The sequence below is a fragment of the Chrysemys picta genome, chromosome 6 (genome assembly GCF_011386835.1).
Source record: "Chrysemys picta bellii isolate R12L10 chromosome 6, ASM1138683v2, whole genome shotgun sequence".
Classification (NCBI taxonomy): domain Eukaryota; kingdom Metazoa; phylum Chordata; order Testudines; family Emydidae; genus Chrysemys; species Chrysemys picta.
In genome coordinates this window covers 76670274-76694164 of record NC_088796.1, presented here as the reverse complement: position 1 = coordinate 76694164, position 23891 = coordinate 76670274, and the positions used below count along the sequence as shown (strand labels likewise).

Here is a 23891-nt window from a genome sequence, read left to right as displayed (position 1 = left end):
ACAAAAGAAAGTAATAGATCCACACAGAGGCAGGAAGTCTATGTGTTATTAAAAGAAAAATATTCTCCAAATGTATTAACTCCTACCTGTCTAAACTAGAGTGACTGTCTTTGACAGTAAGAGTCAGAATTTCTCACTCCATCTTACATTATTGCTTAAAATTGAGTTTCAAACTTGCAGTGCCAACAAACTAAGAGGTGGGTTAAACTCAGAAGATACAGCTGAATAAACATCCACAGATTATTTCTGGTATGATGCTTCACACTTCCAAAGTAAGTTTCTCCTTCAGCCACCAGCCTACAGATACGCATATAGGGCCAATTCAACTCCCATTAAATTCAGTGGAAAGATGATAGTCGACTTTAATGGGAATTGGGTTGTGCCCATTAATAATTTAAGGGTCATCAAATAGATTAGGATTTTTTTGCAAATAATGTATTATAAATCTCTGAGTACCAGCAGTGTAAAATTACTAATAAATTAATTTGATTGTTATAGCTTTGACCAATAGACTTAAGGATATTTTTAGGTGAATGTATGACTAACCGAAACCTTTTCAATAAGCAGTATATGAGCGATTCTCTTGATTTCTGATGGTGGATCACGAATTATTACAAATCACTCTGACATTTTGAGGCCAATAATGATTCCACAAGTCCTGAAAACTCTGCACACTCAAATCACTTTTCTAGGATAATTCCACAATATTGTTATTAGCAGTATTAGAATACACATGGCAAACGTGATCCAGTGGTTTCACTCTAAATTGAACACTGAAGTTTCAGAAACCTGTTTTTCTGCTAGTTCTATTATATACATGACATACAGTACATATGGGGAAATTGTTATTGATTTTATAAAACGATACCATTTTACAGTGTCAGACTCACTTCGAGGCTTTGTTGCATAAAGCATCTACCATATCATTTTAACTCTAGCATGTAAACACATTGAAACAATCCTATAGGCACTTTTGAAAATGCTTGGCTTTAGACATCACCATTAGACCAATTTTCCATGAAGATACAGCAAGTTTAGGACTATTATTCAACTTTTACAAAAGGAACTTTAGCAATTTGGTCTATTAGGCTAGTATTTTAGATTCTGGTCCTTTTAAAACCCCTTTCAACTTTGTAGGTAATAGATATTTTGCACTTTTTTAATTAAAAGAAGAGAACCCATCTTATATGAAGAATGATGTGTTCATAGAGTTAAACCAACATTACATGCTTTATGCAACAATGAGTCAAAGTCAAGACTTGTGATCCAAAATCCTTTAGGCAATCTTAAAAATCTCCCTAATAACAAGATTAAAATCCAGTGCTGATATAGATTTGAGTTCAACATAGAACTATGTCATTATGTGCTATAAAGTTAAGTATATAAAAAGTGCCAATTTAATATTTTTACTGTTGGTTGATATAAGACATAGGAGATTGTCCTCTGGTTTACAAGCCAACCTTCTGCAAGAATCTTCAAATTCAAATTAATTAGGGAGTTTGGACAATATAAGACACCTTACTTGCTCAGGGTTCCTTTTCATGAATGAGAGAAATGGAAGCAAATGTGGAAGAACTGAGAAAGACTTCCTCCCTCTTCCAGAGAAGTAAGAAACCTCTACAAAGAAGCAACCAACAGTTCTTGGTGCGGTTTAGAATATACAGCTCCTCAGGGATGATTTTTGCCAATTAAAGCACCAATCCTGCAAATGGTTACACAAATGCTTAACTTTAAGCATGTGAGAAGCTCTATTGATTTCCTGACCCAATGCAGTCAGTGGGGCTACCCACATGCTTAATGAAGCATATGTACATGTTTGCAGGATTGAGGTCAGAAGATATGACTACACGGCAAAAAAACAAAAAAAAATCCCATAGCAGTGAGTCTCAGGCTACATGTACACTAGACTACACAGCACCAACTTTGGTGTGTATGTGTAGCTATATGCCGCAGTGAAAGACTCCAGCAGCCAGGAATTATCAGGGAAAGGCTTCAGCAGCTCCTTGCTGGCACGAGCCTCTCACTGCAGCAAGGAAAAGCTCTGGCAGGGGGAGGAGCACGGGAACCCCCCTGCCAGAGCCTTTCCCCTCTCCTGGAGTCTTTCCCTGCGGTGCAGAAGGGCTCTGGCAGCAGGGAGCTGCTCAAGCCTTTCCCCACTGCCTCCCCCCTGCCAGAACCTTTTCCCCCTACTGGAATCTTTTCCTGTGGTGGAGAAAGACTCCAAGAGCAGGGGTGCAAGCGGGACACTACACTGCTAACAATAGCAGTGTAGACAGGGAGACATGGGTTAGGAGAGCCATATAGGGTATGTACTTGTGTACATACCCCAACATTTGAGGCATGTCTTTACTTACCTAAGCTGTGCCTCACCGGCTACTCTTCTATTTATACCCATGCTAGGAGGGTTGTGTGCATGTATACACTACATGTTCCCAAAAGAAGCATGTACTGTAGACGTATCTTCAGAGACAAGGTCTACAGACTAAGGCTTGCACTACAGTGCTAAAAATAGCAATGTAGACATTCCTGCTCAGGTTCTGAGACCCACCCTTTCACCAGGTTTCAGAGTCCATATTCTAACTCAAGTGGGAACATCTACACTGCTATTTTTAGCACCATAGTGCAGGTCACAAGCCCAAGTTGGTCTCTGAGCCCTGGTCTACACTACGAGTTTAGGTCGAATTTAGCAGCATTAGGTCGATTTAACCCTGCACCCGTCCACACAACCAAGCCTGTTTTCTCGATTTAAAGGGCTCTTAAAATCGACTTCTGTACTCCTCCCTGGCGAGGGGTTTAGAGCTAAAATCAACCTTGCTGGGTTGAATTTGGGGTAGTGTGGATGCAATTAGATGGTATTGGCCTTCGGGAGCTCCATTGTGACCGCTCTGGACAGCACTCTCAACTCAGATGCACTGGCCAGGTAGACAGGAAAAGCCCCGGGGAACTTTTGAATTTCATTTCCTGTTTGGCCAGCGTGGCGAGCTGATCAGCACAGGTGACCATACAGAGCTCATCAGCACAGGTGACCATGGAGTCCCAGAATCGCAAAAGAGCTCCAGCATGGACCAAACGGGAGGTACTGGATCTGATCGCTGTATGGGGAGAAGAATCCATGCAGGCAGAACTCCGTTCCAAAAGACAAAATGCCAATATATTTGCCAAAATCTCCAAGGGCATGATGGACAGAGGCTACAACAGGGACACACAGCAGTGCCACGTGAAAGGTAAGGAGCTGAGGCAAGCCTACCAAAAAACAAAGGATGCAAACGGTCGCTCTGGGTCAGAGCCCTATACATGCCGGTTCTATGGTGAGCTGCATGCAATTCTGGGAGTGGCCCCTACCACTACCCCACCACTGTCCGTGGACACCGACAAGGGGGGAGTCTCACACAACAGGGATGAGGAGTTTGAAGATGAGGAAGATGAGGAGGAGGAGGTGGTTGAGGATAGCGCACAGCAGGCAAGCGGAGAATCCCTTCTCCCCGGCAGCCAGGAACTGTTCATCACCCTGGAGCCAATACCCTCCCAACCTTCCCAAGGCGGGCTCCCAGACCATGAAGCTGGAGAAGGAACCTCTGGTGAGTGTACCTTTGTAAATATAATACAGGGTTTAAAAGCAAGTGTGTTTAATGATTAATTTGCCCGGCCAAGCCAGTAGCAAGTAGTCTGGAATCATTGCAGAACAAAACCTTGCAGTGAGTGGGCCTGGGCTTTGGCTGTTTGCCTTTGGCTGAAAATAAATCATCCCTGCTGTTAGCCATGCGGTGGCGGGAGGCCCATTCCTGCTGAGCTGTTCACGTTTGGCTGACCGGGATCTTCCCTGATAATAGCCACCTGGTGGTGGTGGGGTGAAGCGATCATCCCAGAGAATTGGGTGTGGGGGGGTTGGATTGTGCTGAACATTCACCTTAAAACCACAGCCCCTCCTTTTAAATGGCCAACCCAACGGGCTTTGCTTGGTATGGGAAAGGGCGCTGCTGTTTGAAACCGTTCCCACATGGTATGAAGGTTGAAGAAGCCGAAACCCTTTCCCTTACCATGGCTGCCTGCACGCCGAATTCTGTTGCCCAGCCAAGCGTGTGTGATGTCTCACACCAAACCAGCAGGCACTCAATATCAGAGGCAAAATGCGACCTTGTAGCAAAAGCACATGTGCTATGTAATGTGAATTGCTTGATTCAGTGTGAAATAATCTTCCCTTTGTTCTCTAAAATGTATCTTATCCCTTTTTTCTCCCGCAGCTGCAAATGTTTCTACGCTCCACCTATCATCTCCGTCCCAGAGGCTAGCGCAGATAAGAAGGCGAAAAAAACGCATTCATGACAAGATGTTTTCAGAGCTCATGCAGTCCTCCCGCACTGAAAGAGCTCAGCAGAATGCATGTAGGCAAACAGAGTCCAGGAAAGCGTTAAATGAACGCGATGAGAGGAGGGAGGAGCACGCTGAGAGGAGGTAGGATGCAATGACATGCTCAGGTGTCTGGTGGAGCTGCAGGAAAGGCAGCAGGAACACAGACCGCTGCTGCAACCCCTGTATAACCACCTGCCCTTCTCCCCAAGTTCCATTTCCTCCTCACCCAGATGCCCAAGAACGTGGGAGAGGGAGGGGGGCGAGAGGCTACGGGCACCCACCCACTCCACCCCAGAGGATTGCCCAAGCAATAGAAAGCTGGCATTCAATAAGTTTTGAACTGTAGTGTGGCCTTGTCCTTCCCTCCTCCCCACATCCACTACCCCACCTGTTGCTTCCCTCCTCACCCACCCCTCCCGGGCTACCTTGCGAGTTTTCCCCCTATTTGTGTGATGAATTAATAAAGAATGCATGATTTTGAAACAAAAATGACTTTATTGCCTTTGAAAGTGGTGATTGAAGGGGGAGGTCGGTTGGCTTACAGGGAAGTAGACTCAACCAAGGGGGTGGGTTTTCATCAAGGAGAAACAAAGAGAACTGTCACATCGTAGCCTGGCCAGTCATGAAATTGGTTTTCAAAGCTTCACTGAGGCGCAGGGCGCCCAGCTGTGCTCTTCTAATCGCCCTGGTGTCTGGCTGCGCGTAATCAGCCACCAGGTGATTTGCCTCAACCTCCCACCCCACCATAATCATCTCCCCCTTACTCTCACAGATATTGTGGAGCGCACAGCAAGCAGCAATAACAATGGGAATATTGGTTTCGCTGAGGTCTAACCTAATCAGTAAACTGCACCAGCGAACTTTTAAACGTCCAAATGCACATTCTACCACCATTTTGCACTTGCTCAGCCTATAGTTAAACTGCTCCTTACTACTGTGCAGGGTGCCTGTGTATGGCTTCATTAGCCATGGCATTAAGGGGTAGGCTTGGTCCCCAAGGATAACTATAGGCATTTCAACATCCCCAACGGTAATTTTCTGGTGTGGGAAGTAAGTTCCTTCCTGCAGCTGTTCAAACAGACCAGAGTTCCTGAAGATGCGAGCATCATGCACCTTTCTCGGCCATCCCACATTGATGTCAGTGAAACATCCCTTGTGATCCACCAGTGCTTGCAGCACCATTGAAAAGTACCCCTTGCAGTTTACATACTGGCTGTCAAGGTGGTTCAGTCCCAACATAGGGATATGCGTTCCGTCTATCGCCCCACCACAGTTAGGGAACCCCATTACAGCAAAGCCATCCACTATGACCTGCACATTTCCCAGAGTCACTACCCTTGATAGCAGTAGCTCAGTGATTGTGTTGGCTACTTGGATCACAGCAGCCCCCACAGTAGATTTGCCCACTCCAAATTGATTCCTGACTGACCGTTAGCTGTCTGGCGTTGCAAGCTTCCACAGGGCTATCGCCACTTGCTTCTCAACTGTGAGGGCTGCTCTCATCTTGGTATTCTTGCGCTTCAGGGTGGGTGAAAGCAAGTCACAAAGTTCCATGAAAGTGCCCTTATGCATGCGAAAGTTTTGCATCCACTGGGAATCATCCCAGATCTGCAACACTATGCGGTCCCACCAGTCTGTGCTTGTTTCCTGGGCCCAGAATCGGCATTCCATGGCATGAACCTGCCCCATTACCACCATGATGTCCAAATTGCCAGGGCCTGTGCTTTCAGAGAAGTCTGTGTCCATGTCCTCATCACTATCGTGATCGCGCTATCAACGCCTCCTTGCCTGCTTTTGCAGGTTCTGCACATACTGCAGGATAATGCGTGAGGTGTTTACAATGCTCACAGCAGCAGCAGTGAGCTGAGTGGGCTCCATGCTTCCCATGATATGGTGTCTACAGGAGAGCAGAGTTGCAGCAGAAGAGGTGGAGGACGATGGTTAGCACCACGCACATTTCCTGAGGAAGAGCACATGTACCCGGGAGCCCATGACAGAAAACATGTAGAAATTCGCTATTGAGGCAATAGCAGCAGAGCAGAGTTGCAGCGGAAGCGGTCTATGACGATGGTTTGCAGACCTACTGCACCGTCTGCTGCCAGCAGCACCCAGGACACAACAGCAGCGGTGTCAGTGAGCTGAGCTGAGCGGGCTGCACGCTTGCTGTGGTATGGCGTCTGCGCGGAAAAAAGGCGCGAAACAATTGTCTGTCGTTGCTTTCACGGAGGGAGGGGAGACTGACGACATGTACCCAAAACCACCTGCGAGAATGCTTTTGCCCCATCAGGCATTGGGAGCTTAACCCAGAATTCCAATGGGGAGTGGAGACTGTGGGAACTGTGGGATAGCTACTCACAGTCACTGCTCCGTAAGTCAATGCTAGCCATGGTAGTGAGGACGCACTCCGCCGACTTAATGCTCTTAGTGTGGACATACACAATCGACTGTATAAAATCGATTTCTAAAAATCGACTTCTATAAAATCAACCTAATTTCATAGTGTAGACCTACCCTGAGATTCACTGCTGCAGGGTTTTCCCCCCATGTAGACGTACCTGAGTCCAAATCACTTCTAATTCTGAAAGAGGCTCACTAAGAGTAGTGGTTTATTAAAGAGGAAAAAAAGTGAATGCATGTCATTTAAAATGCATTTATGGTGTGGAGAGGGCTGACTGTTGTCAGTGAGATTACTAAGATTTATAAAAAGCTGTAAATATGAGGGCTATTGTGCTAGATTTCATTACTTTAGAGCCTCCCACCTGCTTAAAGCAGCTATAAGCCCCTTTGTTTACTAATTGTGCCTCTTGGCATGTGTATAAAAGTGTGATTTTTGAAAAGTCAAAGTACAAGCTGAAACCAAGAAAGTTGAAAGTCATGCTAGTAGCTTCAAACCTTAATAACTAGTAAGTTATCAAAGTTTAAGGCTCTCGAGTGCCTTAATCTTTTTTTTTTTTTTTAAACATAAGCAATTCAATTTTAGGTATCTCCAAAAATAACAGGATTTTCCAGGTGGGTTTGGCTAGTTTGCAAAAATAAATCCCATTTATAGAAAAGAAAGTCTTTAAAAATTGAGTCTAACTAAAATGGAGTCAAATATTCATGAGTGGTGAGTAAACTGTGAAATTAAGGTTGCCAACTGTCTAATTGCACAAACCCCAAACCCACTTTGTCCTGCCCTCCCTGAGGCCCCACCCCCGCTCATTCCATCCCCCCTTCCTTCATCGCTGGCTCTCCCTCACTTACTTTCACTGGGCTGGGACAGAGGGTTGGGGTGCGGGCTCTGGGCTGGGTGAGTGGGGCCAAGGAGTTGAGAGTGTGGGAGGAGGCTCCAGGCTAAGCCTGGGGCAGGGATGTGGGGAGCAGGAGGGAGCGTGGGCTCTGGGAGGGAGTTTGGTTGCGGGAGGGGGTTCAGGGCTGGGGTGCGGAGAGGATGAGGGGTGTAGGCTCCAGGCGGCGCTTACCTTGGGTGGCTCCCGGAAGCAACTAGCACGTCCAGCTCCTAGGCAGAGGCACGGCCAGGTGGCTCTGCCCATTGCCCGTCTGTAGGTACCACCACTGCAGCTCCCATTGCCCGCAGTTCCTGGCCAATGGGAACTGCGGAGTTGGCGCTCAGGGTGTGGGGGCAGTGCACGGAGACCCCCTGGCCAGCCCTGCACTTAAGAGCCAAACATGCCGGCTGCTGCCCGAAGCCGCACGGAGCCAAGGCAGGTAGGGAGGACAGGAGAAATCAGGATATAATAATACTGAGCTTGTAATTTCTAAAACAGGATGTAGATAATAGACTCTTACAGTTTTCTTGAATAAAAATCATGTTCCACATTAAATAAAATAAAAAATATAAAAAAAATATATAAAAAATTATACTGATTCATAGTACGATAAATCAAAAATTGTTCTGAGAGGTGAACTGGAAGCAGCTAAGGGCTGCTGAACAGTTAGTATAAATAAAAACTTGTTGCATTGACATTTTTTTTTTATCTGCTATATGAAAACCTAAGAACTATGTTTCAAGGCCAAAAAAAGCCTTGGTGAAGCCCTGAAGAGTTCTTTGTTCTGAACGCCATTAACTAAATCTCAACACATCTCACACATTAAAACAAGCCATTTCAAAAGAAATCACCACTTAAAATAGTTAAAAAATTCAATATTAAATTCCCAGTGACTTCAATAAAAAAGCAAGTATGGTCATTCTTAGAGTACAGGTGAGAAGAAAAAATGTAGATGTCAAAGTGTTTGAGAAACTTTAATAGGAGTCATAGAGCTAAAAGCCTGTGTAATGATTTGAAAATTTAGGGTGTTATCTGTGTATTTTAAGACAATTATATGTAATTTCCATTCTTTGTCTCTCAAGATTTTGCATGAAATTTAACAACATTCAGAACTTTTTTTTTTTTTTTTTTTTTTTTTTTTTAAAGCTTAATTGCAAGTTGCTTATCCGGTTATCCAGAATGACTTTTAAACAAATCTTTGAGGAAATGAAGTGCAACAAAATGAGGATCTGATTACTTTACTTCCTAGACTTCTTACTTGACCCCAAAGTCAAAACCAGGTAATCTTTTATATTAGTATGTGGATCAGATGGAAATGGTGCATTATAGTTAGGTTTGGAAGCATTCGATTTTTATCAATAAATGTTGGTAAATGCTGATTTCACTGTACACACGCAGAAACCAATGAAAAATATTTCCAGATAATATCTGAAACTGAGAGGCAAAGCAAGAGAAGTGCTGCTTGAGAACTTATTAGCGTTTGATTCAAGGATATTTATTTTGTATATTTTGACATGTGATGTTGACAATTTGTGTTTTAACCATTATAAGGTTTTAACTTTTTGCATCTCACTGTCTAATATCATTGAAGATTGTCTGACCCCAGCCAAATTTCCCACAATTGGTGAAAATGTAAATAGAGAAAAATCTAAAAAACAAACCAACCCAAAAAACCTTAAAATTGACATTGATATCTGTTGAAATTATCAAAAAATAAAAATCGAATTCTGCAAAGCCTAATTATAGTTTGTGAAATGAAACACTGTTGAGTGTTGTTTAGCCTTTCTGCTCCTCCAGAATAAAATGAAAAAGGCAGAATTAGTTTTTAGTGTCCTCAAAATTCTCCTCCAGTTTTGGGGTGGAATCTTGTATCTATTAAATTCAGTGGCAAAACTTCCATTGACTTCAATGGGGGGCAGGATTTCACCCTTGATATTTATTGGTATACTGTATTTGTTATGTACTTTATCAGGTAAACTCAAAGAATGAAAGCTTCAGTAATTGCACTGTGCTCCGGAGGAATCCAGGCCTGAAATTGGAGGTGTATTAGGAGATAGGAATCATGTACATAAGCATTCTAGTTCCTATGATTTTATCATGAGTGTCACAATATTTGATGTTTAGAGTCCCAGCTCCTGGATTCATGTGGCTTCTTGAGAATCTCCGTTTAAAAAAAAAAAAAAAGGTTTTAGCTCTCATGGTTTTGGAAAAAAGCTTGAAAATGTGAAGGAAGTGCACCCCAAAGGCTGAGAAACCAAAGGCAAACACAAAGACCGCAACTTTTATTATTATTATTATTTTAAATTTCCTGATTTAAGACAATCTTATGATTTCTTGATGCATGTTTTGAACACCTGGGGTATTTGCAGAGCCATGTGGGGAAACCTCCACAGTGTCAGCTTATTTCCAAAGCTATCTGCTTCATTTTTGTTAGCAGCCTACATTCAGGCAAACAGAGCTTAATAAATAAGTAAGAGCAATTTGTTAATTTTTTTTCTCATTGGAAAATCTTAATTTACAGTTGAACTGGAAAATTCTCATATTGACATTTACATATACACAAATGTACATTTCCTTATACAAAAGCGTGGAAAAGGCAACGGTTCTATCAATTCAAATGAACAATGTAGGAACACTGTGCAATCTGTGCCAACAACGTAATCTCTGGGAAGAAAACACAGAGAAAAAGTCCTTGAATTATTTTTACAAAGGGGAGGGGGGAACAGTAAAAGAGATGGTGGATTAGGACTACTTCTTCCAAATATTCTTTTGAAATACATATTAACAGATCAAGGGTAACGTAAATATCCTCCAAACACATCTATTATGCGCAAAACATACAATCTTTAAAAAAAATCCTACAGTTTAGAAATGATAAGAAATGACAATAATCCAAGTGGAAATACAAATATGCTCACAGCAGCTCGACTGGTGTTTAGGGAAAAAGCACATAAAAAGGACTGGTTTCCGAAGAAGTGGGCTGTAGTCCACGAAAGCTTATGCTCTAATAAATTTGTTAGTCTCTAAGGTGCCACAAGTACTCCTGTTCTTTTTGCGGCTAAAAAGGACTGTATCTTTAGATCAAACCCTGCAGGCAAAAGAACCTACACAGTCAACAAAAAAAAGAGAAGCAGTATTTTATGTCTTTTTATGATTTGAATCCACAGTAGATTTGGTTGGAAAAACAACAGAGAGAAAAAAATGTCTTCATATAAATCATCTGCCCCAATTAGGATTTTAAAGAGCTTTATATAAGAACTATTGGTTTATTGGCAGATTATTAGAATTTGGACCAGTATCACTCGGCAAGGCCTGTATTAATAATAATGTGGTTTATGTGGTGTAGGGTCAGATCAGTAAAGAGCTGTTAACAGATGACAAGTTTGATTACCGTTGGCTGCAGGCAAGACATATGGATCCCTTAGGAACAGCAGCACAGGCTGGTGGGACAGTTTGCTGGAAAGGTCAAGAACAGGAATGTCAGCATCAAGGGACGGTAAACAGGATATACTACAAACTACCTTTGATAAAGTGAGGTGACCCAAGCTGCTCAGGAATAACGTCAGTATGTTTATATGCACAAACTCTGTGGAAAGGAGAAAATTTTCTGGGAGCAAAGCTCACTATTGCTTAGTGACACTTAACGTGACAGCATCAGCTTGAAATTTGAGGTGAAGGGGTCACACTCCTGTGGTGGTGGTAGTGGTGATGATGGCTTTAAGCTACCATTGAGCCCTCCTGATTTTGGGCTGTTCTGTGGTCCGTAAGAATATTTAGACTACCATGGGGCAACCTCTACATTAGGTTAGCTTCCTGGGCTGCCCAATGGGCCACAGAACTACTTGGAATCTGTGCAATACTCCTGCCCCAGATACTACCCCAGCACACCCCCTACGCCAAGGCTTGTGAGAGTATACTTGGGAGGCAGCCTTATAGCTGCTGTCCACAATAGCTATGTCAAGGGAACCTTCCCCGACCAGTAGCAGGCTAAGGCACGTTCACACTGCTCTGAGTCTTTTACATAGAGCAAAGGGGCCAGAGCAGGAATAGTTTTTTTTCCTTTTTAAATGAGAAGTAATTTTAGGTTCTATATCCGAATGCTCTTGCCAAGCTTTCAGATTTTACAATCCCATTTTCCTGGTTTTAGTTTTTATTAAATATTCATCTCTTCCCATGTGAAAGACCCATGCCAACAACAGGAGCAACTAACTGACTGACTGTATACAGTGAAACCCAACGTATGCAAAGTTCTGTCAAAAGCATGGAAAAGATCTCAATTTTTTTTCCAATTATAGTCCTGTTACAAACAACACCCAGCATGGGGTAAAAATGTTCACAGAGAGAGTTAAGCTGAAGGTGTCCCTTTTGTTTCTGTAAGAAATTCCAGAATATAAATTAAAGAGAGAGATGTGCAATTCATAATACAAACAGATCTGGTCCAGCTTATGAAACCAGATGCAGTGTTTAACAAATTCACCCAACATTTAATGCCAAGCTATTGTTATTTTGTCAATTGCTGGAACAAATGTAGGATGCCCTTTATGTGTGAAATATATCTATATCTATCTATATATACATATATATCTAATTACTTCAGTGTCTTTGTTTTCTATATTAGTAGACTGTTAAACCAATTTCCTTAGGAAAATTAGCAAAGGAAGCATGGCTTTTATTTACTTACATCACATTTAATTGTCTAGAAATGCTAGCAGTAATTATGAATTGCTCACCTTGATTCTTCAGATTCTGTTTCATCAAATGAACTAAAACAAAAATGCAGACAAATTAGATTATGCTTGCTTATAACAGCATTAACATACAACTCCATATACAAAGAAAGCTGTTAATAACAGCTATGAAAGGAAAGACCCTTTTTCTGGTCAGTGGCTATGTAATGCAATGCAATTAATATGGAAGAACTCTCATGATTTTATTGTGATCCCAGCTTGTAAGTGACAACATGTATTTCACTGGAATAGATTCACATGCATAAATTTATAAAAGTGGTGGGGTACAATTCCACTGAGAGATTCTGGTTGACATCATTAACTACAAGAGAAGAGTGTCAAGTAGCTTATCCCTAAATCACTAAAGCTGGCATATTTACATTTTTGGGGGGATAATAAAGTTAGCACATTTATGTTTCATATTATTATTATTGACAGCAGCATAACAGATAACATTACATTAGCTATAAGTGACGTATGTTTGCTGTTATATGAGCATTTTCAAACCAATATCAAGTGTATGATAAGTAAAGTAAACTCTACATATCTTAAAGAGATGCTGTATGTATTGAATGTGAACAATGATTTCCCAAGCTCACAGTTTGGAACTACAAGTACAAAGGTTTTGTGAAAAATCATGACCCAGATCTAAGTCTTTTTGGAAACACCCATGTAAGGGAGTACAAAAGGCTATGAGGCTGCCCTGACAGTTTCCTTTGCATTCTTATGCTGGGGGGTGGGGGGGCAGTGTTTACTACAGTGTGGAAGAAAGCAAAGACCTGACCCACAAACCCTGTCCAAGATCCCTTTGCCTCCATAGTAGTTCTAGTCATATTACATCATATCAAGTCCTGTGGCGATGGGCGAGCAACGAAGCAGCAGGTGTGGATACACTGGGAGCTGTAGCCGCAGACCTGCACATAGGCGGCTCAGGCATAATGGTTGTTCCTCACTGACCGAAGCAGCAGTGGAGCTCGGCATCTTCTTGAGCGACTGAGCAGCCCTATTCAGGATTGCACTGCTCACCTCCATAGAACGAGGAAGGGGCTAGAAAAGGTGCCCTAAACATTGCCTGCTTCACCTTACCCTGACCAGCATACCGCAGCTGGCGGGGATCCCATAAAAGCGGTCGAACAAAAACGAAAACAAAACTTAGAGTGACACTGATTACTATTGGCACATGGAATGTGCACACGTTACTGGACAACATCATGGCAGACACACCGGAGAGAAGAACAGCACTTGTCACTAGAGAGCTCGCACGCTACAACACTGACATTGCAGCCCTTAGCGAAACTCGCCTTGCTAATGAAGGACAGCTGTCCGAGTCAGGCAGTGGCTATACATTCTTCTGAAGTGGCTGCAGCAGTGATGAGCGTCGCGAATCTGGAGTTGGCTTCGCCATCAAGAATCATCTTGTTCGGAAACTTGCCAGTTCCCCCAAGGGTATAAATGACCGGCTCATGACAATGCAGCTTCTGCCTCAAAAAGGAAAACAAGCTACTTTGATCAGCGCATATGCTCCTACAATGACCAACCCAGAGGATGTGAAGGATAAATTCTACGAAGAACTAGATACTCTGCTATCGTCAGTGCACCGCACAGACAAGCTGATTCTGATTGGCGATTTTAACGCAAGAGTCAGATGCGATGCCGCAGCCTGGGAAGGAGTCATCGGGAAAAATGGAGTGGGAAAGTGTAACAGCAATGGCCTGTTACTGCTGAAAACTTGTGCGGCACATGACCTTCTTATCAGCAATATGGTCTTCCGCCTTCCTACCCGTAACAGGACTTCGTGGATGCATCCCCGTTCCAAGCACTGGCATTTGATCGATTATGTCGTCATCAGGAGAAGGGACAGACAAGATGTCAGGGTTACAAAAGCTATGTGTAGCGCTGACTGTTGGACAGATCATAGGCTCATAGTATCCAAAATGAAGCTCCGAATCATGCTGAAGAGACGACCACAAGGCTGTAAGGCTCTCAAAAGGATCAACGTGTTGAAGCTGAAGAACAGCTGCATCACTGAAAATCTAGCGGAAGACCTAGAGAATGAGCTTGCTGATCTTCGTATTGAGGATGACGCTGAGAAAGACTGGGAGCGATTCCGCAACACTGTCCATACAGCTGCATCGAAGGTATTGGGGCCCTCCATATGCAGGTGGCAAGACTGGTTTGACGAAAATGATGCAGAAATCCAGGCCTTACTTGCTGAGAAGCACCGCCTGCGTAAAATGCGGGACTTGTGGCTGAGCGCCAAAGCAGATGAAATACAGGCATATGCAGACAGGAATGACTATAAGCAGTTTTATGAAGCCCTTAACACACTCTATGGTCCACAGTCTTCTGGAAGCTTTCCCCTCCTGAACTCTGATGGTACTGTGCTCCTTACAGAGAAGACGCAGATTCTCCAGAGATGGGCTGAACACTTTGAAGCAATTCTCAATCGCCCCTCAGTCATCAATGATGAGGCCATTGACAAGATGCCCCAGGTTGCAGTCAATGACTCCATGGATGCTTCACCAGAAGAGGACGAAGTGAAGAAAGCTATCAATCAGCTGTCAAGTGGCAAAGCCCCAGGGTCAGATGCCATACCAGCAGAGGTGTACAAAGTCGGTGGACCCGTGCTGCTACGGAAACTCACTGAGCTGTTTCAGTCCTTCTGGAAGCAGGGAACCATTCCACAAGAATTTAGAGATGCGTCCATCCTGCACCTCTATAAGAGGAAGGGCAATCGCCAGGTATGCGACAATCACCATGGAATCTTGCTGCTTTCTACAGCGGGGAAAGTTCTTGCACGGGTTCTGTTGAACCGATTGATCACTCACCTGGAGAAGGGCTTACTGCCAGAATCACAGTGTGGCTTCTGCAAGGGACGTGGGACTATTGACATGATCTTCGCTGTGCGTCAGCTACAGGAGAAATGTCAAGAGCAGAATCGTGAACTCTACACAACTTTTGTGGACCTCATGAAAGCATTTGACTCTGTCAGTCACCAGGGCCTGTGGAGGATCATGTTGAAATTTGGCTGTCCAGACAGATTTATAGGAATGATATGTCAATTTCATCACGGTATGATGGCTCATGTCCTGGATGACGGTGAAACATCTGAGGTCTTCCCAGTCACCAACGGCGTCAAGCAAGGGTGTGTTTTAGCATCCACTTTGTTCAGCATGATATTCTCTGCCACTTTGACTGATGCCTTTCATCACTGCACTGAAGGAGTAGGCCTGAAGTATAGAACTGACGGGAAACTATTCAATCTGAGGCGACTGCGTGCCATCACCAAGGTGAAGGAAACTGTACTTCGAGACTTTCTCTTTGCCGATGATTGTGCTCTGAATGCTAGTACAGAGCCAGAAATGCAAGCCAGTATGGACAAGTTTTCAACTGCATGCAACAACTTCGGTCTCACCATTAACATCAAGAAGACTGAGGTCATGCACCAGCCAGCTCCCCACGCTCCGTACTCAGAACTGTCCATCACTGTAAATGGACAGAGACTTCAGACAGTGGACCACTTCACGTACCTGGGCAGTACCCTTTCCCGAGCAGTGTCAATCGATGATGAAGTAAACTGCAGAATTGTTAAAGCCGGGTCTGCATTTGGCCGATTGCGCTCCAATGTTTGGGAACCTACCAACGAAGCTGAAGGTCTACCGAGCAGTGGTGCTTCCAACTCTTCTGTATGCCTGCAAGACGTGGACTGTCTATCGGAGTCATGCACGAAGGCTCAATCACTTCCACATTTCCTGTCTGCGAAAGCTTCTAAAAATCAGATGACAGGACAAAGTGCCTGATACTGATATCCTTACTAGAGCCAGTCTGCCGTCAGTTCACACATTGCTGATGAGAGCCCAGACCAGGTGGGCCGGACATATTGTGAGAATGTCAGATGAACGCATTCCTAAACAGCTCTTCTACGGAGAACTCACTCAGGGAAAGTGCTCCCATGGAGGACAAAAGAAGCGGTTCAAGGACACGCTGAAGACCTCTTGAAGTCCTTCGAGATCAACACTGCCACATGGGAAACCTTCGCACTGAACCATTCAGCATGGCACAGCCTCATTCACACAGGCAGTAATACCTCTGAGGCGAGGCGTATTGCTGAGGCTGAAAAAAAGCGTGAGCTGCGCAAGTCCAGAGCTGCTCGTACATCATTGACAGTGCCATTACATGTCTGCCCGACGTGTGACAGGAGGTTCCATGCCGGAATCAGACTGATCAGTCATCTTCGGACGCACAGAGCCCAGTCATCAAAAGAATGAGTTGTTGAGGTCTTCATCAATAACGATGGACGAACATCAGTTCTGGTCTGCTGTGGCTCTAGCCCCACTGACTGACAGCACAGCTCTACTGGCAACTTCCTTGACCACAGTTAGGCTTTGGGAGTGAGATCCTTACCCACGCTCCAGCCACTTTACACCAGGTAAAAAGGCTGTAGCAGAATAAAGGGGCTCCAACCCCTCCCCCCAATCTGCTTGGGGAAGGGTTCCCTGGTGCAGGAACTGTGGAAGACAGTTATAAGACCACTTTCCTAGGACCATCTCAAGCCCTAGCATGCTAGGGAAAGGGTCGGGGCAGGGCCGCAGCACACAATACTGTGGGGATTCTGGGCAGTGATGCAACCTGTAGGGGAGCCAAGGAAGGGCTGTCTAAATTACTTCGGGGTCTGCTCTGCTCGTGGGTAGGCTCAGGATAGGGATGGCACAAACATGGCTTTAAACCTCTTTACCCACCCTCCTTCAACAAAGCCAAGAGTTCTCTGTTGCACCTCTTAGAGGCACAGCAGAGAATTGCACCCTAAGAGTAGAAAGTACAGCAGAATGTAATATAATTTGACTATATTATTCTGGGAATTTCTGGTATACTGAAGGGAGGATAATGTTAATCTTCGTGCCCCCTTCATCCAAACCAACCCTGAACCCTTTCCTGGAAGGGAACTGTGGACACTGGTATAGTCTATGCCACCATGGAGATGAGGGAAGCCATGCACTGAGGGTCACCAGTTACAATTTGCCCCCATATAAGTAAAACCAGATTCCAAACCCTGCCCCACCCCTCCTCAGACTGGAAATCTTGTGGATTTCTTTAAAAAGAATTTTTGGTAGGTATTTCAAAGATCTGTTAGAAAACCCAATTTTTTCTATCTTGCTCTCATCTAAGCCTGTTTCTGCTTTACTTTCAATGGATATACAATAAATGTCACCCTTCTGTCTTTGTACAGGATGTATTTTATTTTACCATGTTTTTATAGCTATGCAAATACACCCACAATGAAACTAATGCTTCTTTTAGTTATAGTGGTGTAAGTTAACAGCAAGTCCATTTAAAATCAATGGTGTTAAATCGTCAGAGAACTAATACAGTGCGAGAGGAGAATCAGCTCTGCCTTGTTTTTCTGTACATTTGGAGTTGTTTTAGTTAATGTGTTCTTACCCATAACTTTCTGCCTTCGGCAGAGAAGGGACATGCCGAACATTCAAGAAGTCTAGAAATATTTTGGGGAGATCTTCATTTTCTAAAATGATAGTCTGTAATACAGAAAATACACAATATCATTCAGTTCTTTTCTCATTCTTTTTATTTATCATCTAACAATAACTTTTAATAAGCAAACCACAATTACTCCAACTCTTTTCTAGTCACACAACATCTTCCAATACCACAATCTGTGTTACTAAATTCTGAGATTATGTCAGATTATGGTGATGCAAGACTGCCCTTTCCCATGCCAGTATCAGTGACAAACATTTATCCAAGAAAAGATTTACTATAAGTTTGAAGCTTAAATTTGATTTTTGGTACATTCATTTCAGAATAAAATTTTGATTTTGTTGTCCCCTTTTAAAATCAAAATCAACAGCAGCACATGGTTAATGACCTCAGCTACTTCATTTCCAGCACTTGAAAGTATCCCATCCATCATGGCAGTAGGAAAAAGGAACTCTCCTGTGTGTTCATGGGCTTACTTGGTGTTATTAATGCAAGATTTAGGGAATGTTAACAAGGTGAGTTGTTTGTTTGGCGTGACAGATCGGCTTACAATGCACTGGTCACATCTATAGTGTGGTCACCAATGACAAAGGCCTGGTGAAAGAGCTACTATCTAGACCTGCCATACTGTTCCATATTAATAATGTATGGCCTGGAATCCATTCCCCTTCCCAAATATTTTTCACCAAACAGATGATTTGTAGTTTTATGAGTAAATTAGTAAATTAATTAGAAACAGATTTAATAGAAAAGGACACAACAGGTAAATGGGATTTTTAAATACCCATTCACCATGAGAGACAGGCTGATTTTTTAAGAACACGATAGACTTCTACAGTTTTATAGTAACTGGTAGGAGGCAGTTCGTAGCTGGTCTCCACTCCTCACATAAGACAAATAAAATAGTTCACAAATACATGTCATGGTTTCTCTGGAGGATTAAGGCCCTATTCACTTGTCACTCATACTGCTGAACATCTTTACTTGTTACTACAAAAGCCATACGGATGTATGGCACTTAACAGATAAAAGGCATAGTCACTCTGCTGAAGAGCTTTCCATCTCAGAGGCCTAATCCAGCAAACAATGCATGAGAGTAACTTTACTCACATGAGTAAAGTTTGATCAAAGGAAACTACTCACACAAGTAAAGCTGCATACTGTGCTTGCAGGATTGGGCCCTTGGTTAGAACAGAACCATTGTGACAGGGTGAGAAAACAAGAGGCCAGGGTTGGTAATGGGAGGGAGCATTACACTATACAAGCTCATGAGCCAACATTCCTATTGTATGTAATCTAACCGTATACAATACAAAAGCTTATTTTTTCAATTTGGTTAATGTGGGGCAGTAGTGCATGTGGGGCAAGAGCAATTCAACTATTTGTGTAACAAAAAACCCTAGTTACGATTCACAAACATTACCATAAAATATGGGTAGACTTAAAAATAGAAATAAATTTTAAAATAAGATATCTGCACATCAGTTCTTTTTTTACTCTTCTTTCGGGACCTGAGTTCAGAGTTCCATATTTCTCCAGCAAGATCTGATATCATAACAACATGTTTAATAAAAACAACCCTCGATCAGAGAATGCAGCTCCCGAACTGTTTTACCGTGACACCACTTCTTACAAGAGAAACAAAGTTCTCAAGTCTTGGCTGGTACAAAGCCTTTCAGTTCACCTTTAAATGAGGATGCAGCATTAAATGCTTCTTCATTTACATTCTGTGAAATCAGCACTATGGTGCTGCAAAATTCATCTTGCTCTGCATTCAAGTTATGCATGGGAGGAGGGGTGGAGGGGGATGCTTATTCAAAGGACATGTGAATTGCATAACAATGTGCACTATTTGCTCAGACAAAAACAATTTACTAATATTAATCAATCTTGCACCAAAAATCGTGTGTGCAAGAGCTGCTTCAGGGCATCTGTAATTTATGCACAATCCCTTAGTTCCACTTCTTGAGTTTTTCATACACCATGTTAGAGCAATTTGAGTGACTTGGTGAGGTCGGCTGCCGGTAAATTTAGAAGACAGAAGAGATGGTCGGGGGAGGGGAAGGACATGTCACTGAACAAGAGAAGTTGTTCTGATGATGCTAACATATTATTGAAGCAAACTTATTTGTTGTTGCTGCTGCTCACTCAATTATTCCAAGTCAAATCAACCCAAGCCTGGACAACTAGTTATACAGCACCCATGATTTCATTAAATTAGTTTAACTGCAAGGTCTCCGATGGACATTATTTCCTTAGACATTTCAGGATCTTACTCCCATTAGTTTAGCACCTATTCAAGCCCTTTATTTTGGCAACCAGCAAACCTGAAACTGCAGAACTGCAAGACAGACAGACATAACCCACCTTGGTTTGATGTGGCATTTTGTCAGACTGTCATGAAGCAATGAAATACAAATACGGTTTCATTGAACTACAGTACATTTTCCAGATAATGCATGCCAAAAAGTCATAGCTATATTTTACATACTTCCAAAAACATTAAGGAATAAATCATGACATTCTAGAATAATCCTAATTTGGGATCAAATCCTCTGCTGGCCCAACTCTGCTGGGCTAGTAGAGAATTTGGCCCTTTGATTTGTATGCCATTGTATGCCAAATAATGGAAGAGCTGAAAGAGAAACTGAAAACAGGGAAAGACAGCACAGATGACAACTGACCAACATATGTAACAATTCTAATCTTTGCTGTATTTCTTTTAGACTTGCAATTAAAAAAATTAATCAAATTAATCAAATAAGTAGGGGCTACAATCATAACTAGTTCCATTTACATGAACAACCAATGCAATCATAAATTTTAGACACTCTCAGTTAGAAAGTTATTAAAGAATGCATATATTACAAACCATATTCTCCTTAATCTTTAAATAACAGATAAGCAGAAGAAGTGCTTCTTCTTGACTATGTGATAAAATTAGTGATAAAACACATACAAATAAACCCACTTTTCAGTCCAGTATGTGGTTATACATTTTAGATAGGAGCACAACGAGCTATATAAGACTTGTGTTACAAACTCCAAAACATATCTATGAAACAGTAAAAGATCACAGTAGGGTTATAAATTAATGTCTGGATTTTTCAATGTACGTAATTTAAATTCTACTTAGCAAGACCATAGCTAGTCCAGTTCCAAACCCTGTGCCGTTTTAACAAGCTGATTTAAGGAACAAGAGCAGCATATGTTCTCTCTCCAAAATGAGAAGAGAACTAAAACACATAAGCCTACTGAAAGCAAATAATTTAGGAAGTGACTCCAGAAAAACATTTTTTCAAATTGGTCAATTCCATCTATGTTGAGTACCATGTTTTCTTCACATATTTTAAAAAGCTGTTTACCAATTCCTGCCATATTTTAATAAGCCAATGCATGTGCCTGAAAAATATAACACTGGAAATACTAGTGTTTACATCGTTAGAAATGTCATTTTTATCAAAAGGGTGCAATTATTATTATGTAACACTAAAATCCAGATTTTTCTACTTTATCAGCTTCATAAAATCATGTTCCCTCAGGATGTCATTGATTAGTTGCACATGTTCTTTCAGTGACATCCCAAATTCTTAATTGTCAGTTATCTTTTCTCCTTCAGTAAGTAAAACATAGTCACAAAACTGCAGAGGGACTTGTTCTGCCTTAACCTTAGCTAGATGCCATCATGCAGTGGAAAACAGTGCTAAAATATCACAGGATAATGCTCTCCAGCAAGGGAGACATATAAACAGCATAATGATTTCCCACGAGTTTCCTTTTTAGAAAATTGTCACTAAAGCCAGCATAAATGGTGACATATCTTCACAGAGGACACTGTGAAATCGAACACTGGCATTCTAGTTAGGTCCAAACCTACTCATCAGCCAATTATAACAGTAACTGAACATCTTGTTGAAAACTTGGACAAGACCAGTTTGCTAACCTTCCAAGATTGTGCTACAGGAATGCATTGTTTTTACTGACTGATTATTTTTTAACAAAACAGTTTTAAAAATTCATTGCTTCCAATCATCTATCCTAGTTTCTCAAGATCTGTGGAACACCTTTTAGTTAGGAGAGTCAGTATGGAGAGCTAAGTTGCAGAGTTTCTAAGAGTTCTTAAAGCTTTTTCCTTTCATTCTGGTTTAGTCTGAGATGCCCTATTGTTAGGGTGAAAAAGTTCATGACAGTTTTTCCTCTCTTCACAAGGACGGATGCTTCACAATACCTAATTCAGTGGTGCAGCTAAAAATGGGGAGAAAAAAATCAATACATCCTAGCTACAGTAAGTAGGCTGGAGTGTCAGTCTCCACTGGGACTGAAACCTACAAGCTTTTAGAATGCTTTAGAGTCTATATTCTTCTATTTACCTGCTTTCCAGCAGCTGCTTACACAATCCCATGAAATGATAAAAAGGTTAGCAAAAGAACATATTAAACTAAAAAGAAGTAGACTACATGAAAAAACCTGGTTTCTAAGAATGATCTTTTCTTTTCTTGAAAAAGCAATAGTAGATACGCTTTTGCTAATCACATCAGAATGCTTGCTTCTTAACCATCATGGTTCCATAGTGAAGAATTTCACTCTTCTTCAATAAAGCATATTATTGTATGTTGTTCTGGGTCAATGTTATTTTCACTCTACATAATTAACATATTTAGAAGCACATGCCACTCCCCCCCAAAAATGTTCTTCAGCAAAATGTGAATGCATAAGAATAAAAAGAGGTATAAAAAGAGGCACTGAAACACTTAAATGTGTATAGAAAATGCAAGAAATATAGAAAATATGCAGGAGGAAGTAGAAGTGATGCTAAATGGAAAGCACAACCTTAGTGGACATAAATTTAACTAAATTCTCACAAATGGAATGTTAAGAGTGATGCGTGCAAACTATGAAGGAGGGACAGAAGGGAGACCAAAAGTAGAGGGAGGATACAAGCCCCTAAGCCAGGGGTGGCTAACCTGAGCCTGAGAAGGAGCCAGAATTTACCAAGGTACAGTGCCAAAGAGCCACAGTAATACATCAGCAACCCCCCATCAGCTCCCACCTCCGCTCCCAGTGCCTCCCACCCACCAGCAGCTCCGCCAATCAGCGCCTCTTGCCCCGCACCTCCTGTTTTGTGGCGTGCAGGAGGCTCTGGGAGGGAGGAGCTGAGGGCATGGCAGGCTCAGGGGTGGGGGCAGGAAGGGGTGGAGTGGGGGCAAGTTCTGTGCAGGGCTGGCTCTAGCTTTTTTGCCGCCCCAGGCAAAAAACCAAAACAAAACAAAAAAACGGCAGTTGATGGAATCAAGCAAGAATGCTGAGTAGCTAAATGAAAAAAGATAAGGGCAGCAAAAGAGCAGAATAAGTTAATGCTATTCAAAATGGTTAATGTTAATAAAGGATATCCTGGGAAAAAGTAGTAGAGAAAGCAGGCCATTAATGATGAAGAAAAACAAAATCAACACTGATTTTGCCTGATCTGCGAACATGGTTTTTAAAAGTCAACCTTCAACAACAAAAAATAGACAATTAAGAATTAAGATCTTGTCAGTACAGCTTCTGAAAACAAGCAGGTACTAGAATGCATGAGAAAACAATATATATATATATATGTGTATATATATATATATATATATATATATATACACACACACACACACACACACACTCATCAGTGCATCCAGAAGATATGCATCCTAGGGTGTTAAAGGAAGTAGGTAATTATGTTTGAAAAGTCATGGGCGAGGATGGGGAAAAAAAACAAATATTTTACCAGGCTTTTAAAAAAAATAAATGTGAGAAAAAAACAAAAACACAGAGTAGGTCTGAATTTGTAATATTGCACGGAAGCAAAAGAATAAAATAATCACTGTAGTTTTGGCTGAATGCACGGAATCTTCCCATTATGGAACAGCGCAGTAACAGTCCCTCTCCCCAAGGCACTGGTGAGACCGTACGCAGAATGTGTGTACAGTTCTGATCACCTTAATATCAAAGATGTTGGAGGGAATTTAAAGAAAAGAAACAAAGATACATAAGGGATAAGAGAAACTGTCTTATGAAG

At 42.2% G+C, this 23891-nt stretch overlaps 1 protein-coding gene across 10 annotated transcripts in view; it reads right to left on the bottom strand.

Annotated features, from left to right (window-relative positions):
• The window catches only part of SNX24 (sorting nexin 24), a 131661-nt gene that overhangs the window by 1622 nt on the left and 106148 nt on the right, over positions 1-23891 (bottom strand). For 7 of the 10 annotated variants that reach the window (XM_042854635.2, XM_065599280.1, XM_042854632.2 and 4 more), the window contains 3 exons: positions 17786-17880; positions 12350-12382; positions 11011-11075 (listed from right to left, as the gene is read on the bottom strand). In XM_042854635.2, coding sequence (XP_042710569.1) covers positions 11011-11075; positions 12350-12382; positions 17786-17880 — 193 coding nt within the window. Of the gene's footprint in view, positions 1-4825; positions 10284-11010; positions 11076-12349; positions 12383-17785; positions 17881-23891 lie in introns of those variants that run through there. The other 3 variants (XM_065599281.1, XM_065599283.1, XM_065599284.1) reach the window with 2 other exon arrangements.